General features: G+C 41.5%; 1 protein-coding gene across 1 annotated transcript; it reads right to left on the bottom strand.

The window, feature by feature from the left end:
- Window positions 1-283: 283 nt before the first annotated feature.
- On the bottom strand, window positions 284-22,160 carry LOC124284800 (gastrin/cholecystokinin type B receptor-like). Its single transcript, XM_046720910.1, has 3 exons — window positions 21,950-22,160; window positions 6,513-7,002; window positions 284-1,298 (listed from the first exon to the last, which is right to left on the bottom strand). The coding sequence occupies exons 2-3, from the start codon at window positions 6,955-6,957 to the stop codon at window positions 535-537; spliced, it is 1,209 nt and encodes a 402-aa protein (XP_046576866.1). The 5' UTR covers window positions 6,958-7,002; window positions 21,950-22,160; the 3' UTR covers window positions 284-534.
- Between the last annotated feature and the right edge of the window lie 754 nt (window positions 22,161-22,914).

The following is a 22,914-nucleotide window of genomic DNA, read 5'->3' on the forward strand; positions in this document are numbered from 1 at the left end:
CTGTCCCGCTGCAAAAGTCGCCATAATGTGCTGAGATCTGTCCCGTCACAATGATGTTTGTATTCCCTGTCCCCCAGCAACTCATCACATATGTACAGCACACTGTCCCGCTGCAAAAGTCGCCATACTGTGCTGAGATCTGTCCCGTCACAATGATGTTTGTATTCCCTGTCCCCCAGCAACTCATCACATATGTACAGCACACTGTCCCGCTGCAAAAGTCGCCATACTGTGCTGAGATCTGTTCCGTCACAATGATGTTTGTATTCCCTGCCCCCAGCAACTCATCACATATGTACAGCACACTGTCCCGCTTCAAAAGTCGCCATACTGTATTGAGATCTGTCCCGACGTTAAAACTTAGAAATGTTATTTTTGTGTATTTCCACAGTCTCGCAGCAAAGTCGCCACAAACTTGATACTGTTCCTCGGTCGGGTACAAACGTGGTCCTTGCTGTCAGTCCTCAGTTATTCAATATCATAAGATGGAAGCAGTTTTGCCTTGTAAGACGTGAGGCCACGTAAGGCAGATAGTCACTTGTGCATTACTTTGAGGGAGATGTGTGTGCCAGCCGTAGTGCATGTGTTTTCCCTTGACACGCTGCGTCTCTTACCAAGGCAGGTCCTGATGAACGCCCGTCTGAACTTAGTTGATATGAGACTATACACAATGGGGTTAGTGCAACTGTTAAGATAGAACATAATCCTGGCAAAGCATAGCAGATTCCAGAACCCCTCAAAGCCCAGGGCTCTGACCTTGGCGGGACTGGCGAAGATCATCCACATGCCTACCGTCCTGAAGGGAAGATGGAAGAAGAAAAAGAGAAGGGTTATTATCACTAACATTATGACAACCCTCCTCCTCGCCTTGTTCTTACTGTGACATCTCTGTTCATCCAGCTTGTCACTGAACCGGAACTCCCGTACAAGCGCCCGGGCTATGATCAGATATAGAATACCCAGCACCACAAACGGCAGGGTGAAGAACACCACGCACAGACACACTATGTACCCTTTCTGCCAAGGTAAGACAATGGACTGTCTGCAAACCTTAATGGGAGTCCCGTCGTAGTAACTTGAGTCCCGGTACACTGAGATCCCGATGAAAGGCATGCTTGTCAACATGGAGATGAACCATATGAAAATCACAATGAAAAGTTTCATGGACTTGGAGTAGATCTTAGTGTCCCTGATGCGGAGGGGGTGGCAGATAGCCTGGAACCTCTCACTGGCGATCACCATCATTGTCAGCACTGAGGCATGAGCCGCACAGTTCTCTAACATTGGGACGAGAGTGCCTGAAAGACAGCATATCAGCTTCAGTTAAGAACAAGTTAATTACCAAACAACATATGATAAATATAAAGGAAATTAAATGAAACGACATGTGAATGGAATGTACTTTGAGTGTGTTTACTTCTTACCATGAGAAGCACCCGGTCAATTCTCTAGTATAGTCTTAACTAGTCAGCAGAGAGATGTGTACCTATGGTCACAGATATTTGATAGATGACATGCACGTGTTTGTTGCTTCGGACCTACACGTTAACATACAGTCTACCTGAACAACGGAGGCTTACTTGAAACAGATGTTGATGAGTATATTTCTTACGTGTCAGATACGCCGATGTCAAGCACTTATTTCTGTGTTTTGTGATAGGAACCAGAACAATTAGTAGCATACTGAATATCTAATTTCTTCGTCGTTGGGATTTCAAAACACGCGGAACTAAACGTTTATGTGACAAATAGTCAAGTACAACGTTCAATGTTTTTTCGATACCGGTCATCTTCATCTTCACTCAACGTTCATATGCACGAAATCTCACGTAGTATCAAATGAGTTAAACGATGACATAGCTGACGCCATCAAGGAATTTCCACCCAAATTTGGGGTAGGTGGGGTAGCCTCCACCAACTCGCGCTGACCCAGACTGATCGTCTGCTAGTCCACAGCCTGTACTGGCCCACGTCCACCAACTCGCGCTGACCCAGACTGATCGTCTGCTAGTTCACAGCCTGTACTGGCCCACGTCCACCAACTCGCGCTGACCCAGACTGATCGTCTGCTAGTCCACAGCCTGTACTGGCCCACGTCCACCAACTCGCGCTGACCCAGACTGATCGTCTGCTAGTTCACAGCCTGTACTGGCCCACGTCCACCAACTCGCGCTGACCCAGACTGATCATCTGCTAGTTCACAGCCTGTACTGGCCCACGTCCACCAACTCGCGCTGACCCAGACTGATCGTCTGCTAGTTCACAGCCTGTACTGGCCCACGTCCACCAACTCGCGCTGACCCAGACTGATCGTCTGCTAGTCCACAGCCTGTACATGCCCACGTCCACCAACTCGCGCTGACCCAGACTGATCGTCTGCTAGTTCACAGCCTGTACTGGCCCACGTCCACCAACTCGCGCTGACCCAGACTGATCGTCTGCTAGTCCACAGCCTGTACTGGCCCACGTCCACCAACTCCGCTGACCCAGACTGATCGTCTGCTAGTCCACAGCCTGTACTGGCCCACGTCCAACAACTCACAATGATCACACCTTTCCACGCTGACTGATTGCTGTCAGATGTATGCCTTAATGGGCTGTTTAAATTAATCACTTGCATTCTCACCACCTGTTGCCATATTCGAGGGTGTGTTTATTTACCTAATTGTGGCATTTTGTCAGAATTAGAAACACTTTATTTCATTGGCGATAAACGTTTAGGAGATGTAATTATAATGTGCACTGCTGTGTCCGTATGCTGTGTTTTTCTCCCATACCAAAAAGTTCTAGAAGAGTCAGCGTTGCGTTGCTGCCTAGTCGAGTTGTCGCTCTTACAAATGCAAGCAAATATGTCAAAACTAACCAAAGAGTCACAATGCGAAAGCGCGATATTTTCACTAGTTGCCATATTGTCGTTCTTTGTCAGTTTGTACCCTTCAATCATTCCATAAATAAATATGACCAATGGTTCTATTGATTACTGTTTGTATCCCAATTTTCAATATCGTCATCACTTGCCTGACATTTTGGTATAATGGAATCTGATGTAATGAGCCTCAACACACAATTCAGTTACAGCCACGCATTCGTTTAAATAAGTGAGATTGTATTTACAGTGGAGTGAATTGTAAAGCAGATATGTGAGATAGTTATCACAATGGGATAACCTTTAGGTAGATAAGGCATATTGTTTTAACAGTGGACTTAATTGTAAGGTGGATATTTGATATAGTTATTACTGTAGGGTGATTTTAGGTACATAAGGAAGATTGTAATTACAGTTGGGGGAACTGTACGGTAGATTGAGATAATGATTACAGTGGGGTGACTGGTAACATAGAAATGTGATATAGTAATTAAAACGGAGTGACTTGTAAGATAGACATGTAACATAGTAACTACAGTGGGTGCCCGTTTAGGTTGATGAGGGAAATAGTAATTACAGTGGCCTGAATTGTGTGGTAGATATGTCATATAGTACTTACAGTGGGGTGACGTTTAAGGTGGATAAGGGAGATAGTACTTACAGTGGGGTGACGTTTAAGGTAGATAAGGGAGATAGTACTTACAGTGGAGTGACGTTTAAGGTAGATAAGGGAGATAGTACTTACAGTGGGGTGACGTTTAAGGTAGATAAGGGAGATAGTACTTACAGTGGAGTGACGTTTAAGGTAGATAAGGGAGATAGTACTTACAGTGGGGTGACGTTTAAGGTAGATAAGGGAGATAGTACTTACAGTGGGGTGACGTTTTAGGTAGATAAGGGAGATAGTACTTACAGTTGGGTGACGTTTAAGGTAGATAAGGGAGATAGTACTTACAGTGGGGTGACGTTTAAAGGTAGATAGGGAGATAGTACTTACAGTGGGGTGACGTTTAAAGGTAGATAGGGAGATAGTACTTACAGTGGGTTGACGTTTAAGGTGTATAAGGGAGATAGTACTTACAGTGGGGTGACGTTTAAGGTAGATAAGGGAGATAGTACTTACAGTGGGGTGACGTTTAAGGTGGATAAGGGAGATAGTACTTACAGTGGAGTGACGTTTAAGGTAGGGGAGATAGACAGTGGGTACGTTTAAGGAGATAGTACTTACAGTGGGGTGACGTTTAAGGTAGATAAGGGAGATAGTACTTACAGTGGGGTGACGTTTAAGGTAGATAAGGGATATAGTACTTACAGTGGGGTGACGTTTAAGGTGGATAAGGGAGATAGTACTTACAGTGGGTGACGTTTAAGGTAGTATAAGGGAGATAGTACTTACAGTGGAGTGACGTTTAAGGTGGATCAGGGAAATAGTACTTACAGTGAGGTGACCTTTTAGGTTAGCGTAAATGAGGAAGATAGTAAATACAGTTGGATTAATCGTTAGGTAGATATGTGAGTGGTAAATAACAAGTAAAGTTGGGTGAGCTATAACTTAAAAGTACATTTTGAGATTGTAACAGTAGGGGACAATGTAGGTACAGGGAAGTTACAAGGGAGATAATGATTACAGACGTTGTTGGTTACAAGGTAGATAGATTCTAGTGGAATGGATAAGAATTAGGGCAGGTATTTTAGATAGTACTTGAGAAAAGGGCGTGTTGTCAGGCAGTTATGTGAGACAGTAATTAACACCGGACATCCTCACTGATTGATATCGAATCATAAACACATTCTAATGATGTAGTTGGAATCGATTCTGCTTTTGACATATTTCTTATGGAAGGGAGAAAGGTTAGAATGTTTCTATGTACTGTTTTTCAAATTGTAAGGTAGATATGGGAGATAGTAATATGTGTGTGTGTGTGTGCGTGTGCGTGTGAGTGTATGCGGCAGTGATTACTGTCGGTAGACATGTAAATAATTATAGTTGTGTCACTTGTAAGGTAGATATGGGAGATAGTAATATGTGTGTGTGCGTGTGCGTGTGCGTGTGCGTGTGAGTGTATGCGGCAGTGATTACTGTCGGTAGACATGTAAATAATTATAGTTGTGTCACTTGTAAGGTAGATATGAGAGATAGTAATATGTGTGTGCGTGTGCGTGTGCGTGTATGCTGCAGTGATTACTGTCGGTAGACATGTAAATAATTATAGTTGTGTCACTTGTAAGGTAGATATGGGAGATAGTAATATCTGTGTGTGTGCGTGTGCGTGTGCGTGTGAGTGTATGTGGCAGTGATTACTGTCGGTAGACATGTAAATAATTATAGCTGTGTCACTTGTAAGGTAGATATGAGAGATAGTAATATGTGTGTGTGTGCGTGTGTGCGTGTGTGCGTGTGAGTGTATGCGGCAGTGATTACTGTCGGTAGACATGTAAATAATTATAGCTGTGTCACTTGTAAGGTAGATATGGGAGATAGTAATATGTGTGTGTGTGTGCGTGTGCGTGTGTGACTGTGTGTCTGTGTCTGTGTGTGTATGTGTACGTGCGTGCGTTCTTGCACGCGACAGTTATTACTGACGGCTTAATAGTAAGGTGCCATGCCCACATTACTGAGTCCCTTCCTATTGGTCATGATGTGTTAAAATACCCTGCAAGTGGGGTTGGCAGTTTCCAAACGCAACTTCAGCTAGGTGTAAAGCCTAAACATGACATTGTGGGCGCAACTGAACCCTTTCTCATTTCATTATTAAACGTCTGCTATTAGCAATGCAAGACACTCGACGACGTCCTTCAGATTGTACACAGTTCTGCCACGTCATTATCTATGGTTGATTTCTCAGACTGAGAGTTAATGCTTTAGCTGAAGTTACTCTTTAGCGCTAGGAGTCCACCTTGACGATATTCGCAGCTTGATACGTCTGCCATGACATTAATTAATTGTTTGTGCAAGTTGAGTACCCTTTTACTCACACCAGTTTTGTCTGGCCTCCTGGACTTGACTGAATAAGCTTACCATCTATGCTACTGTCTTGAATTATTCATCTATCGTGGTGCCACATCGTTCTCTTATCGCACACGTCCATGCATGGACGACCGTATTGTCCAAGAATACATCCTACCTGCCATTTACCCGAACGCGATCATTTGGGGTACATCCAAGATTTTATATTGCGGACACTATTGTATGAACTAATTACACCTTACCAAGAACGTTACACGCTTTACCGAGAAATATATTAATAATGAACAAAGTGTCTGCCTGTAACTTCCGTGAATAGATCATTTTTTATCTATTTCCATGTTTGGGTTTGTTTTTTGTTTGTTTGCCTTTGTCTTTTTCTTGGGGGTGGGGTGGGGGCGTTCTTTATTGTTGGTTTGTTTTTGTTTTCTTTTGTTCTTTGTTTTGTTTTGTTGTTTTGTTGGGTTGGTTTTTTTTAGTTGTTGTGTGTTTTGTTTTGGTTTTGGGGGCGTTTTTGTTTTTTTGTTTTGTTTTGGGGTTTTTGGGGTGTTGGAGGGGGGTATTTTTGGCATCACTAAATGTCACTTTATGAACTGCCAATATCAGGAGAACTTCCCGGTAGTTTATAACGTAAAAGTCTATACTGATGTGTTTCATTAATGTTGATGTATATATACTTACACATTGTGGCCCCGAAATGCCATATATCCTTAGCGTATATATCCACGAGCGCTGTGGGCATACACACAGTGATCACCATCAAGTCCGCGACTGCCAAGTTCACCAGGAACAGATTGGTGGAAGTACGCATGTCCTGGCGCAGCCCAACAACGGCTGCAACCACGCTGTTTCCGATGGTGCCAGTGAGAAAAATGATGACGTAAAGAAGTGTGGACGTCACCAGTATGTATAACGGCATTTCAGGGATTGCCTTTGCCACCGATGATGTCGTGTTGTCAATGTATGCAGAGTTAGTGTGGACGTCGTTGTCTGTCAAGTTCCAGGATGATATGCTCGCGTTGTATCCCATGTCCACCTCGCTGCAAACCAAAGCCCTGTCTCCTGACATTGGCAGCGAGTATGAGGAATGTCTTATGGTAAGGTTAACATCCCTGAGATTCGTCATTAATCGTGTTGACAGGAAGTTCCTAACATCATCTTCATTTTATCTCTGCAAGAAAAAAAGTATCCTTGAATAAACGATTTCTCTCATATCAACTCCGACCAACATATCGAGCTAACAGAAATGAAAAAATGTTTGGAATGTTTCAGATATTGAAATGTAATTTAGAATTATACAGTGAGGATGATGCATAACATGTGTCTAGCAGGTTGTGAGGCCCATAAATAGGTGATATCCTGTCACGATCAAACGTCATCGTCTCGGTTATCTCCAGAAAGACACTCCATATGACGTGAAAGGCAATATCGTGATGGCGTTTCATGAAGGGATCACTGCAGGGAAAAGCATGTTCTGATACCGGCAGCATGCAGAGTATTCAATAAACAGTAAGTGAGAGTGAAGTGTGTAAGGAGGTGAGAACACTCCATGTGTGTGGAAGCTGTTGTGGCTGAGTGGGTTAGATGGTTGACTTTGTGTACTGGCGATTAGGTGTCTGACTCTTGAGAGTGTACAGAATGTACCGAGAAAGGATAACCCCGAATATAACATAAGTTACTCTCTGTGAAGGTCATAGCATGGGACGGCATCGCGCTTCATGATTCATGTTTGGCACATTCTTCTGAATACCAGAGTATCATTGTCCAGTGATTTAACCGGGTATTTTGAGGTGGAACCTGGCCTGAAACACACAGGCTGGACTCCATTGAACAGTTTCTATATTTGCTTGCTTACCATTGTATAATATAAAATACAACATGGCTAATTCAACCAATCAACGAGCATCCACTTTATGAAAGGCTTGTCATGCTACTGCAAAAGATATGTAGCTATACAGTTTAGTTTGACGATCACAGAAATGTCAGCGGATCCAACTGCAGACATATGCATATGTAAATAAATCAAACCAGGCAATATGAAATGTTATTTGTAAATTGATTGTTTGGCCAGTTCAATTTTCCACATTATTGCTTCTGACAGCACCATCGTAAAATATCTCAACAGACAACATGCACAGGTGTGAGCGGGTGCAGGTTGTTAAGTTGATAACGCGGTTCATCTAATTCAAAGACTTTTTTCTGAAGTGGGTGTTTCTTAAGTTAAACAGGAATTGCCGTTTTTGGAATTATTCATACATCCCGTTTACAGCCGTCACTGTATTCTATATTTCTTTGTTTTCAACAATCTAAGCATGACAATATGACATGTTCCATAGTTGGATGACGTTGCTCCATCACAGACGTCACGGGAATGCTACATGAAAGGAAATTACCTGTAACTGCCAGTATACAGTCTCGTTGTTGATAATATGTTGTATATAGCCTCCCCAAGATGAACACACTGCGGATTAACATCCGAGGATGAAGTGGATCCTCTACAAAGTCCATACAGATGTAAATGAACTTCATTAGGTTTTCCAGGTTAGAAATGGTTTCATCAACCAATGCTGCTCCTCAGAATTGAGGCTTGATGGATTGGCTGACCATGTTCACAATATCAATCGCCACCCAAAGTCTGATTGCCAAGAACTTTAGCACCAAACGATACATTTTTCCTCGTGCTGTAAGCTACATGTAATTTCAGACAAACCAGTAAGCGAGTAACGAATTCTCCTATTTTGCGTGTCTACTTGCGTGTTTCCGTGATCAATGAAGGTTCCTGTGCATCTCATTGTCACTTTGTTTGGCATCAGAAGATTACAAAATTCAACCTAAAGAAATACTTTTCTCTAAGGAGTTACATGGCGTAACTAGGCAACTCAAGGACATTACGCCTATTACAAGCCCGCGATTGAGTAGGTGTTTCAATAAACATTGTCACTGTGAAGTTATATTTACTGAAAACAAACAAATTGCCATTTCCTCACATCTTCAATACGCCTCTCTATCAAACAGTAACTAGCATGATTACACAATGTGGTCAAATGTAACATATGCTACATTTGGGATTACAGTTCCTCAGCAAAGTACAGATTGTGGTCCCATGCGAAATCCGAACCCACCCTCTCAGAGTCAGGCATGCAAAGTCAGCGGTCTAACCTACTCAGCTCTCGCCACAAAGATGGAAGCTGGATAACTTGTAGTCTAGACCAAGGATAACTTGCATATTCACCACTAACACGAAACTGTATGGGAACATAACACATGAGAAATAAAGAAAGCCATAACACTTCTTAGTGTGTTCTCACCGCCAGCAAGTAGCACGTATATACTCATTTATGCAGTCATGTACATGTAAGCAGTCATTTATGATTAAATCCGCAATGACACGCGTAGTTTCGCTGATTCTGAATAATCTTACTGTGATCTCAAGGTGGCATCTTTGTAGTTATGTGTGAGTGATGTTTTATGTGTGAGTGATGTTTTATGTGTGAGTGGTGTGAGTGATGTTTTATGTGTGAGTGATGTTTTATGTGTGAGTGATGTTTTATGTGTGAGATGTTTTATGTGTTTTATGTGTGTGAGTGATGTTTTATGTGTGAGTGGTGTGAGTGATGTTTTACGTGTGAGTGATGTTTTATGTGTGAGTGATGTTTTATGTGTGAGTGATGTTTTATGTCATCTCGAGGTGTAAACAGAGTAAAAACATTTAGCAGCAGCGCCCCCAAGCGTGCCGCTTGGGAATTAAGAGTAATTCTCTTCACATGACTGTTGTCAGGCTAACTGACGCAATGATTATATTCTCACTATCGTTCCACAAAATGTGGAGCATCCAACACAAAGTGTAACCAGCAGGTTTAGAAATAAGACCTCCGTGGTATACGTGAAGGCTTTGCTTGTTTTTGTTGTTTATCGCCGCACTCAGCAATATATATGGCGGTCGTCTGTAAATATTTGAATTCGGACCAGACAATTCAGTGATCATCAACATAAGCATCGATCTACGCAATTGGGATACAATGACATGTGTCAACCAAGTCAGCGAACCTGACCACCTGCACCCGATTCCGTTAGACGCCTCTTTCGATAAGCATCGTGGCTGAAGACCAATTCTAACCCGGATCTTCAGGGGTCATACATAAATGCCGGCAGAAGAAGCCTTCTTGTGAAATATGAGGAGGAGAGGTATAGACCACAAGGAAACTTCTATTCAACGGGTGTTCACGACGAGGAAGTGACAATAATTTGATAAATTATGATTGTATGATGTCGCTTACTCGTACCGCTGACCTTTATAAAGGTAGCAAGGAGGTACATGGTACATGTATGTTTCGTGTAACCTATGGATACAACATGGTACAAACAAATCTGTGATGAACATTAAAGGCTTTGCAATCGAAACCCGGTTGAGTCTTACAGCTAACGTAAACAGATGAATGCATCAGGTGACATAAGACGTATATCGTGTAGCAGAGAGTAATGGATTATATTACAGGTGTGTCACGGGAAACAGACAGCATTAAGGGACACGGAATGTATATTACGGAAAACAGACAGATGACAAATTGGATGAGCTTCGGAAATCAGACAATATGAAATGATATAGACGACCTGTTCTGGAAACATGTCTATCAGTGCCTCACATGACATGTAAGATGTGTTTAGGGAAGGGGAATATTAGGAAACATGACATGGAAGTTATGTAACGAGAAGATATGGTATTAAGGTAAGGACAGTTGCACCTTGGTCGATATAGAATCTCTGATGTAGTGTTCGCGGACATTTTTAAGAATATTCCTCAATTACTTGCTCTGTATCTGTTTCCATTAGCCCGCAGCGTTGACAACAAGATCGGATTTGACAACTGAGAAGTGTTGGAGTCGTCAGTCTGAAGAACACATTTTACCGGGAAGTAGAGGACATTGATGTGGCAACATTATTGATCATAATCATCTTGAGCAGATTCATTTTTGCTCCAGTCAGTGCTTGCAAAGAAACTACTGCAGGGACCATCCCGTCAGCGCCCTTGCTCACGTGGATATCCAACTTGAGCCTTTGTCAAGTGATTGAAGTATCTCGATTGCCATGGTTTGTTGTTTTCTGAGGATGTGGAGTCACTTGGCCCTCCATCGTCCCGCTGATGTAACACTCGATATGAAAGCACCTCAAGAGAAGCTTTGTAATTGGCGTGTTTCTCTTTTACAAACCTGTTAGAACAGTTTTCAATTTGCAAAATGTCCCCCGTTCAAGCATGGAATGTGTTGCCATGACTTCAGAAAGAATACATTTACAACCTGTTTGCTGTAGTTATCAATCATATATATTTTGATTGACACATGACGGGTTTGTTGCCCTCCCTGTAGGTTACTATGTGTATTATTGTACCAGGTCGTCAATCCAGATTATAGAAATATAAGCATGTTTTTCAGAATGCACACATGCGACTCACAGTCCAGTAGCCTAGCGGCATTGCCGCTTCCGAAAGCTGACAATATATATCGTTAACATGATTGAGGATTGTTTGTTATGTGGCAGTGTTATGCATTGTGTATCAATGTTTTAGTGTAATACAGTGTACAGGTAGATTCAGTAGGTAACAGTAGTGTGATATATTTAAACGTGTACTAGATTTAAACGGATCTGGAAACGTTTGCAATGTGCTGGTTCCAGGTCTACTGCCTCAGCGAGTATTGTAGAAGTTTCTACACTTTTCCTTGTGTAGATAAGGGGACCTGGCTATTCTCTCTCATTTCACATCAAAAATATTGCATTGACGACCAGCATTGTGTGTGATGACCATTGTACCCTACTTCGGCCTATTTGGGATTACCGTTGCTGAGAGTCGGTATTACTATTTCCGCTCCTATATTATATTGTCCTTGAATTTGTACTGCCGTTCTATGTTGTACTGCCATAATGATACCTGCGGATTGATTAGTGTCATTGAATTACACTTGTTAATTACATCATATTTCTGTGTTGTGTTTTGGTGTCACACCTAACTTGTTTACGGACTTATTCCCTATAGTTTCAACTTGGGAATCAACACGTAACGAGTTTTAGGCAACTCTTATCAATGTCACGACACTAAAAATGGCTTCAAACGGTCCACCTATGTCAAAAAACGAAGCTGGGCCCACGGTGTGGTGAGAGAACTACTCCACCGCAACATATCCAACATGAAATCATCAGTGATAAAGATTTCGGAACGCAGATGCCTGTCTCGCTGTCTGAAAATCCAGTAATGGTATATAAAGTTGCACACTTTGTTCTTATAAGGACCTCCTGAGATCCCCATGGATACAGCAGTACATTAATTACGGTCATTGTCCTGGTGACATTACTTCCTGGACACAAGGCCCGCCGCAGGCTCTTATGAGGATCTGATTATTGCTGTAATGCCTGATCGTGACAATATCCCTAACCGTTGTACTTTCCCTGATATATCGTGTTATAGGAAGCAATCTCACCTTGTAATGATTGTCTACACCCTGTCTACACCCTGCGTTATTCTATTTTGACAAACGCAGTTACACACGCCTTGGGACATGTCTCCAAACACAAGCATCTGCAAGGTAATTAATGAACGATTGGCAACACATATACTCCTGATAACTGACTCGACTACTTCCGCATATACAGAGGAAACATGAGTGTTGCTATGATGTAACTGGATCTACATTTGCTTGTATTGACCTTCACCTTATGTCAGAGAATCCTGCACCCGCCCCCACACCACTAATTTGAGTGATCGTCTCCAAAATGTCTAATTATTTCCTAATGTATGTTTATCCATTGCTCCATTTCCAAACTGAACCCTATCGACTAACGAATATGCCTGATTTTACAGAACCAATTTGTGAAGTCAGGATTACCCAAGATCAATTATGATCAGTGAATCAAATACAAACACACACTAAGTGTTACAATCGAAAATATTACACATTGGGTCCATTATGTGTCAGGAACAATACATAACAGGTCGTATAAGTAACATGCATTCACAAATGTCAACAACTATGTCATTTGCATGTCTTTACCTGGCCAATCTCCATAATGACGTTGAAAGCCTATAGGAATTCAATCGGTCTCGAATCAGGCCAGAAGAGAGAAGATCAGAAACAAACGATTCGCCCTCCTGTTGCTGTTCCATATGTCTATCCGGGAAGCGTCCCTTACTGGCGTTGACGACTGTTCAAATCTGTTCACGATTCTGGTATAAAAGCAAAACAAATATGAAGCTGACACCATGTTTAAATGTATGCAATACTATAATCTATAAATCACAGAAATACATATTGTAAAAAAAATTGAAATATCATATATGCCAGGAATGGCAATGGCTGCACAAAAGATGGTGGCGGCACCAATACCATACTCAGCATTATATTAAAGCAGCGATTGAAGCAATAGAGACTGTATTGATACTATTCACCTGGCTGCAACAGTGTCCACGGTTATAACATTGGCCTTGGCTGAGAATCAATTTTCACCCTGGAAACCCTTTTTCCCCAAATCATAAAAATCTAAGCTAGCAGAACACATCATACGATTTCATCATAAGTATGTGTTTCACCTGCAATCCCAACTGACTCAACTGTCACAAGATCACAACAGGGAAAGTCAGCTTATCAATATGGTGAGAGAAGGTTGTATATTGTTATGTTATATGACTATAAGTCAGGGAATGTTAGACCTGTTCCCGCACCATGCGTATCACCATTATTGATGTGAATCATCACCCCCCCCCCCCCCTCAATTTTCAACTTATTATTAACTTTTTGCTGATTTATATTTATCGACTGTTTCGGAGTGAGTGAGTGAGTGAGCGAGTGAGCGTTATCAGGAACCAATCAACTGTTTTTACCTTGAAGGATTTTAACTGTGCATTTGTACCATTCTCGCTTTATATCAGCATAATGTGAAGCGAAAACCCAAAGTGGCACATAATTTGGACGTTTGGAGCATTGATGAAACCCATATGCGCGTGTTGTTGACAGAACAGGGAATTTGAAGCTTGGATATTTAATCGACCGCTGTTGTCAGATAGGAGTATATTTCAACTCATAAAGACCTCCACTGAACATATAAATATCAATGCATAGGAATGGCAATAAGTACTTCGCATTATTCCCAAAATTACAATTAAAACGCCAAAGTCATTTCCATAAACATCTGGAAATATGTAATTACATAAACACATATAAAGTGTGGTTTGGTTCCCAACTTGTCATGAGCACATGTTTATGAATCACTATCAATTACTCCGGATACCAGGTTTTGGGAAAAGGTGAACGTATTTTACCTAGCCGATGACACCCATCACAAACACATGCAAAGGCATGTAAAGTATTTACCTGAATTAACACGAACATACAGTACAATGTATGGGAATTGAATTTAGAAAATTAATGCTCTCCACATTTCTACCCCAAACCACATTCTCCCCATTGATGGGAGTCAGACACAGCACCAGTTCATGGCACATTGGTCACATTGCCGACAGACAGGGAGAGGATCTCCCCCCACCTCTGACGCGCTACTTCTCCCCTTGTCTGGCGTGGCTGAAGAAGACGCCACAGATTAAGCTAATACAATGCTAACAATGTCAAGGAGATGTAAAAGTCTGCTCGGATGCTCTCTCTTTAATCACATGGTAGAAATGTGCTAGTAGGCCTGATTAAGTGCTAGATTATTTCCGGCGGCAGACATATATATTTGATAGGATACATTTTGTGTCATGATGACGATGTAGCAACCCCTTGTACTTATTATGGATAAAAACTGTCACCCTCTAACGTCATCACGTGGAGATGCATATAAAACCACAATTTTACTGAAATATTGAATATTCCTAAAAACGCAGTAAAACCCAACTCACTCATTCCCTAAACTCAAACAGTAGTTTCTGTTGAGTATAAAGCACAAATATACTGCTCTCTGTTGAGTAGTTGAAACTATAATTGAAAGTTTATTATTCAAAATATTAATCTATAAATATAACCTATATTCTTTCACTCATCAAATATTTGGTAGGGGGTTGGGGGGGGGTCATTCCACAATATAATGTATAGAACGATTTCATGTTAAACCTGAAACTGGAAATCATGTAAGTAATTGTAGCAGTACCCGGATGGTTCATATATCGATTATTGCAAGAAATCATTCAGTACTGGTTGTCATTATTGACAGTGCCTACAAATAGATATCCCACATAAAAGTGCCCAAACCTGTCTACATCCATAAGAAATCTCTACTAAAAGCAGATTTTACTTTACTGGACAATTCAGACTATATGATGAGCACATGTTTCGCGAACTGACTGGATTGCCCGATTGAATTGAACGATTTTAGCAGCTAAATATACTCGAAGCTTAAATTAAACTTCTTTGGACAAATTACCTTGTTTTGATTTTGAAACATCGAGCAGGATTCATAACCACAGATCGGAAAGGAGAGATGCTTATGGAGCTTATGCGGATGACACATCTCTTACTACTTGTTTCATTTCCCAAGTTTTACGTTGATGTCATCAAAGAGAAAACCCAGCATTTCACATTTTGTTCTCTCAGTAAACTTCAAATGACATTTGCTTTCATTTTGGAAAATTATCCTGAACCTCTGGCGATAGATTCGCAAAGTGATGTACAAAAGGAAGAACATGCCTGGCGTTTGGGAATTATTTTCCAAAAGACATAGTAAATGTTTAGAAAAGAGTTTTGCTTGTGCGTTACACTGTGTATATGTTGTCCAACCACCACACATATCCTGTACAATGCTGAGGAATGGAATATCCTGGGATATAATGCCATTGGGATTTTGTTAAATGACACGTGCATGTCATGCATCAAGAGTATCAAACGCAATCGACTGAGATTGTTAGTGGTGTGTACCTGTTTAAAGTACATCAAAATGCCAAGATTATCAGCAATGGAGCCAGAACGAACCTTTGGAATGTAGCAAATTGGGGCTTTGAATTTTTTTTTGTAAGAGCGTTCTGGTGTACATGACAGACCATTCTGGTGTACAAGACAGACCACCATCAGAGTTATGAGACGCGTCAACCAGACTGCCCAAACATATGACATATCCTGAAGTCAAACTCAAAACAATTTTCGAAATATTTACGAACTCATCTTTGTTTTTTGTTTTTGTTTTGTTAGTTTTTCTGTTGTAATCGAATAATAATAATTGATTTATAGAGCGCCTATTTCCAAACGATATTGCTCAATGGCGTTATAAAGAGAAAAGATTGTAGGCAATGTCTATGGAAAAGAGAGTTTGAAAAGATGAGTTTTGAGGGCAGTTTTCAAAGAGTCAGCAGATTATATTTCTTTTAGGGCGAGTGTTAGAATGTTCCAGAGATAGGGGGCTGCAGCAGAGAATGCTCTTGATCCCATGGCTGTTTTGACGTGAGGCTGTGTAAGCAGTAGGGAGGTTGATGAGCGGAGCAATCGGCTTGGAACATAGAAATGAACGAGGCTTTTAAGATATTGAGAAAACTTGTTTTCATGGATGCAGCTGTGTGTAAGAAGAAGTTTGCATTGAATTCTGCTTGATACAGGAAGCCAGTGAAGAGTTTGGAGGATAGGTGTCACAGTTTGGTAGCGTGGTGCACGGGCAACAACACGGGCGGCTGAATTCTGAATCCGTTGGAGTTGTGAAAGGAGCTGTTGAGGAATGTTGTAATAGAGGGAGTTGCAGTAATCAAGTTTAGATAGAACAAGGCTGGTCGTTAGAAGCTGGGCGGTGTTGAAGTCTAAGAGGTTTCGGATCTGGCTAATATTGAATATGTGGTAGAAGCATCCTTTGCTGAGTGATTTGATTTGATTTTCTAATGACATTGTTGATTGAAAGATGATACCAAGATTTTTGCAGAGTCGGACTGCGTGATAACATCTTGTCCAATTTCAAGAGATAAACTGTCAGGCACTTTGGAAAGTTGATGCCTGGATCCAATAGTCAAGAACTCAGTCTTGGTGTCATTCAATTTCAGAACGTTCGATGTCATCCAGTCTCTTATTTCAGCAATGCATTATTATAAATATATGTTGTCTTTGATACAAAAGCTTAATATGCTTTTCACTCGTGCTAATTATAACAGAAGTTCTTGTTTCAGAAACATATCTTGGTAATTTGCCTTTCGACATTGTACAATGTTGTCAATTATTTTAGCATGCAAGCCTATGGCTTTTCTACAAAATCAACTAACTGCCTATGAAAATACTTGCAACGAGTAATTACGGATGCTCTTTCCCCTTGAATTATAGCTCGGAGCGTTCATTTACTCGCTGCATATAACCCGTAATTACTTTCTACTCTTATGTTACTCACTGCATGTAATTTATATGATGACTGTCTATTATCCCTTGTCAATAATACAGCGCCTCGTGAGCTGTTTTATACGATACAGTTATTCAGTGAAAGAGTAATATTTCCACATATTTTATGGTATACATGACACATTTCCAATTTGACGCATCTGTGACAGAAATATAGTCGAATGCAATTATCTTTTTATGCTTTTACCATATGTCCCCGTGTTTTACAACTCCACAATTGACTAGCCGTTGCATGTGTTTGTTGCAAGTGCCACCGAATCAGCTGGATACATGCATCTTCTCGCTATACATTGCTTTTAGTACAGATTGCTTGTGGCTATCGAAAGGGTCTTGTCTCCATTATTTCTAATTCGGATTTCTTTCTGAAAATAGCAGACCATAGTAGTTTGTACTCATCAAGTCTTAGCTACCTCACTTTCGTTATGGGCCTTGGATAAATGTTAAGCAGACTTCTCGAGAATCAACGTTACGGGGCTGGGCATGTTAGGTTCACCATGACCTACCAAGGATCAAGAGCTAGTAAAGACGATGCTCTACTTTGGTTTGTTAGGCCTCTAGCCTCAGCTAGCTGCTCAATATTCTTGTCAATCAGCCTAAACACACTGGTAGCAAATAGCGGGGAAGTTAATTACTGCAGTTTTAGGTCGTATCGAAAGAAAAATGTCTGGATTGAAATGTTGTGAATATTCAAAAGCGGATTCAGCTGGACATAGATTTAGCCACTTTTGAATATACCTAGAATACTTCTGTATTGATTTCAGGTTTCCCTTATAATCATAGACCATTGCACCGTTCAACATGGTTAATTATGAATCACTTCACTAATAATATCAGGTAGATCCTGCCCCGACACACACAGACATTCAGGCACATATACAGGCACGCAAGCACATGCACGCACGCACGCAGACATACACGCACGCGCGCAAGGCCAATCCCTGAATATATGACGTGGTCCATTCAAACTCCAGTTCGGTTTCTATTTCGTCCTTAAATACTTTTCAACTATTTTCCAATCAAGTCCCATCCAGAATGACTGTATGAAAACATCAACCGTAATTGGAAAACTATTTGTGGTAACGTTTGTAAATTTATCCAGACAAGTAAATGGTCTCTCAATCCATGGATTGGTATAAATCTGACTCCACGTTGGGACAACTAGCTGTCAGGAATAACGAGGTGAGAGGTGTAACTCACAACTGTGCAGCTTGTTAGCTGGCCATGAAATTAAGTTTAACTGAACAGACGTCTTGCTATAAACAATCATTATTGAGAAACCTGCAACTTTGAATGGAAGCGTGTCGCCACGGTTTTCCCTCCCCTGTCTCAACTTGCAAAGCGTGTCATGTTTGGTAGTGTCTGCAACTTGGTATTAACTCGCCACGTCAACAGACAGCGTGTCGCAAGCATGTCTGCAACTTGAATGGAAGCGTTCGCCACGGTTTGAAACTTGGAATGGATGTAACTCTCTCTTTACTCTGCGGTGGAAGCGTCCATTAATTTTTCTCCCCTGTGTCTGCAACTTGGAATGGAAGCGTGTCGCCACGGTTTTCTCTCCCCTGTGTAGGGTTAGGCTAAAACGGGCACAAATAAGTGCCAAACATGCGGTTTTTTGCGCTTACCACCTCCGCACACAACCTCCCAACACGTCCAAACGAAAACCGCACCCAAATCGACCAAAAGGGTCGAAATAAACCTAACCCTAGCTCACCCCCGTAACCCTAGCTCTAACCCTAGGCCACCCCCTGGCGGGTCGAAATACCCCAAAACGGGCCCAAATAAGTGCAAAACATGCGTTTTTTTGCGCTTCCGACATCCGCCCAGCATACCCGCACCTGCCCAAAGTCAAACCGCACCCCTCCCGAGATCCTTCCTCCCGCCGTCATACTAAGCGCCGTGGACTCAGGCACGCCTAGATGCCGCTCAGCTGGACCAAAATGGAAGTCGGACAACCGTGTAGTCTAGACTGCGGACTTTCTGTAAAAAAAAAAAAAAAAAAACGTACTACGATCTATACTTTACTGAGAAAGTGTTTTCCCAAATATAACATATGTTACATTTGACCACTTTCGGCAGCTTTCGGCCGTGGGGATCCGTGCCAATTAACGCTTATCAGAGGGGTACACGAAGTCCGCAGTCTAGACAACCAGTTGTCCGACTTCCATTTTATGGTGGCTGAGCGGTCTAGGCGTCTGACTTTGTGTGCTGGCGATAAGATGCCTGACTCTGAGGATGTGGGTTCGAATCCCGGATGGGACTCGTTCAGTCAACTACAGCAATCACACCACACTGACTCGTTCAGTCAACAACTACAGCAGTCATATCACACTGATTCGTTCAGTCAGCAACTACAGCAATCACACCACACTGACTCGTTCAGTCAGCAACTACAGCAATCATACCACACTGACTCGTTCAGTCAACAACTACAGCAATCATATCACACTGATTCGTTCAGTCAGCAACTACAGCAATCATATCACACTGATTCGTTCAGTCAGCAACTACAGCAATCATATCACACTGACTCGTTCAGTCAGCAACTACAGCAATCATCGTTCAGTCAGCAACTACAGCAATCATACCACACTGACTCGTTCACACAACTACAGCAATCATCCACACTGTTCGTTCAGTCAGCAACTACAGCAATCATACCACACTGACTCGTTCAGTCAGCAACTACAGCAATCACACCACACTGACTCGTTCAGTCAGCAACTACAGCAATCATACCACACTGACTCGTTCAGTCATACAGCAATCATACCACACTGACTCGTTCAGTCAACAACTACAGCAATCATACCACACTGACTCGTTCAGTCAGCAACTACAGCAATCATACCACACTGACTCGTTCAGTCAGCAACTACAGCAATCATACCACACTGACTCGTTCAGTCAGCAACTACAGCAATCACACCACACTGACTCGTTCAGTCAACAACTACAGCAATCACACCACACTGACTCGTTCAGTCAGCAACTACAGCAATCACACCACACTGACTCGTTCAGTCAACAACTACAGCAATCATACAACACACTCGTTCAGTCACAACTACAGCAATCATATCCACACTGACTCGTTCAGTCAGCAACTACAGCAATTATACCACACTGACTCGTTCAGTCAGCAACTACAGCAATCATAGCATACTGACTCGTTCAGTCAACAACTACAGCAATCACAGCTCGTTCAACTACAACAATCATACTGACTCGTTCAGTCAGCAACTACAGCAATCAGTTCATACCACAATGACTCGTTCAGTCAGCAACTACACAGTCACACCACACTGATCGTTCAGTCAACAACACAGCAGTTCAAACAATAATGACTCGTTCAGTCAACTACACAAGTTCAAACAACAACGACTCGTTCAGTCAACAACACAAGTTCAATCAATAACACACTGACTCGTTCAGTCAACAACTACGAGCAATCATGCCAACTGACTCGTTCCGTCAACTACACAAGTTCAAACAATAATGACTCGTTCAGTTCAACCAACTACAGCAATCAACACATAATCGTTCTTCAGTCAACTACACGAGTTCAAACAATAATGACTCGTTCAGTCAACAACTACAGCAACACGAGCCATAATCGTTCCGTCAACTACACAAGTTCAAACAATAACGACTCGTTCAGTCAACTACACAAGTTCAAACAATAATGACTCGTTCAGTCAACAACACAAGTTCAAACAATAATGACTCGTTCAGTCAACTACACAAGTTCAAACAATAACGACTCGTTCAGTCAACTACACAAGTTCAAACAATAACGACTCGTTCAGTCAACTACACAAGTTCAAACAATATGACGCATTCACTGGACGTGAATAACATGTACAGTCAACTTCTACTTCGCCTGACACAGTTATGACATTTTCAAACAAGTTCAAACGACATAAGTTCATACCGAACTGACAATTTAATTACTCAACAACTGCAATGCAGCCCTTGGGAATTAAGTTCAAAACAAATAAGACATACGCCGTTTCAGTCGGATTGTTCATATAGCTTTAAGAGCAGAGGATATTTCAGGGCAAGCATGTTGTAGCCAGACACAAAGTATGGCAAATCTAATGCGGCCTTCTTGTCGTGTTGTCTGGAGGATTATTGGCAACTGCGTCCTTTTCACAGTAAAAAAATAAATAAAATTAAATATGTATTTGCATTTTTTCGATAAGAATCTTTTTTTCACATGCGATCATTTTCAAAAGTATTTGTAGCAAATATGTGACTCCCCAGGTGATCACATAGTATCAACTTAATGCTTACTCGACATTTTTTATCTGCAGTCTTAGCATGCAAGAGCTAACTTGAAACATCGACCTTTTTAAAAGTTAGCAATATTACAAATCGTTTTCATAGTTAAAACGTCTTCGGAATGATAATGAATTAAAACATTTACACGCTGTTTCAGTTTGGTTCTTCAAACGCTTTTTTTCTTACAGTAAAATATATTTTCGCTGTTCTACAAATGTGTCCTTCGTTCTATCGAAACAATATGAACGAGGAATAATATATGTGTGTGCGAGGAAAGTATATATTGTCAGCTCAGATGTTAACGGTGTAATTAACGGTATTAAGAGTAATCTTTTGAATATTATTTGATATTTCTTTTCTCTTTTTGTAGGATGGCCCACAAGAACAATGCGCTTCAGATGTTTGTCATTATGCTATTTCACTGACTTGTGGCGATATATAGACACCAAGAGAGGATTAGGTAAACAGCTGTTGATATATCAAGTAGTCCCTCACCTTATTAACCGCAGGGTAATCACAGGCAGCGCCAATCCAAGGTATACTCCGCCATAAAGCTCCGTCACACACCTCCAGTAGCGACGGCGACTACAGCCGCGGTGATCTGTGTTGCCGTTATGAATGTGCACACGGCACAGTCCACTAGCAGTGGAGGACGTTGTGTGGAGGGGTGTGAGGCTTCATTGACAGAGACATTCTGGCTTCTGTCACAACTGATACTTTTGACATGTCTGCAGAAAGCTACACATGTCGCTCAGACTGTAACAGTAACAGGCGGATTACAACATATAGAAGAGACGTGGGTTACAGGGCAGAATTTGTGATTGACTGAATATCTTATTGATTACATTTCTAGAGATTCACTTTAGATCATTCGTCTACTGATGGGCGTTACTTTAAATTTACTTCAATAATGTGGTTACTTTACACATATCGGTTTTACAGTCCAAAGCAATAAATCCAGATTCACATGAATTATATAGGATTCCAATCTGTAGTGGTTGTTTGATGCATCAATTAAGGGACACGCAATAGCGTGACTATTTTTTCTTTGGCTAACTACACGTGGCAGTTTGTTCCCCAAGACGTCCGTATGTTGGAAGCCGACGTAATAAGGTCGTGTCGGAGATTAAACGGGAGCTGAAAAGACACTTAGACGCCGTTACTCAGAAAGTGGCTTAAGAAATATGGCATACATGTAGGTTGTCTTAAGCTGTAATCTGGTTTCTCTTCCACGTATATTTTCCTTTTTCTCAAATGCTCTCACTTTCACTTATTTAACATATGTTATATTTGGGATTACACTTTCTTAGTAAAGTATAGATTCTAGTACATTTTTGAGGTTGAGTCCCATCCGGAATTCGAACCCACACCCTCAGAGTCAGGCACCTAATCGCCAGCACACAAAAGTCAGACGCCTAGACCGCCTTGCCACCGCGTCTTCCACAAAAATGGAAGTCGGA

The sequence above is a fragment of the Haliotis rubra genome, unplaced genomic scaffold (genome assembly GCF_003918875.1).
Source record: "Haliotis rubra isolate DU_JTF1 unplaced genomic scaffold, ASM391887v1 Scf345, whole genome shotgun sequence".
NCBI lineage: Eukaryota > Metazoa > Mollusca > Gastropoda > Lepetellida > Haliotidae > Haliotis > Haliotis rubra.

Coding starts and splice junctions, on each gene's coding strand:
- LOC124284800 (XM_046720910.1), bottom strand. CDS start 6,957: ATGACGAATCTCAGGGATGTTAACCTTACCATAAGACATTCCTCATAC. Junction 1,299..6,512: donor GCATTTCGGGGCCACAATGT/GTAAGTATATAT, acceptor GCTGTCTTTCAG/GCACTCTCGTCCCAATGTTA.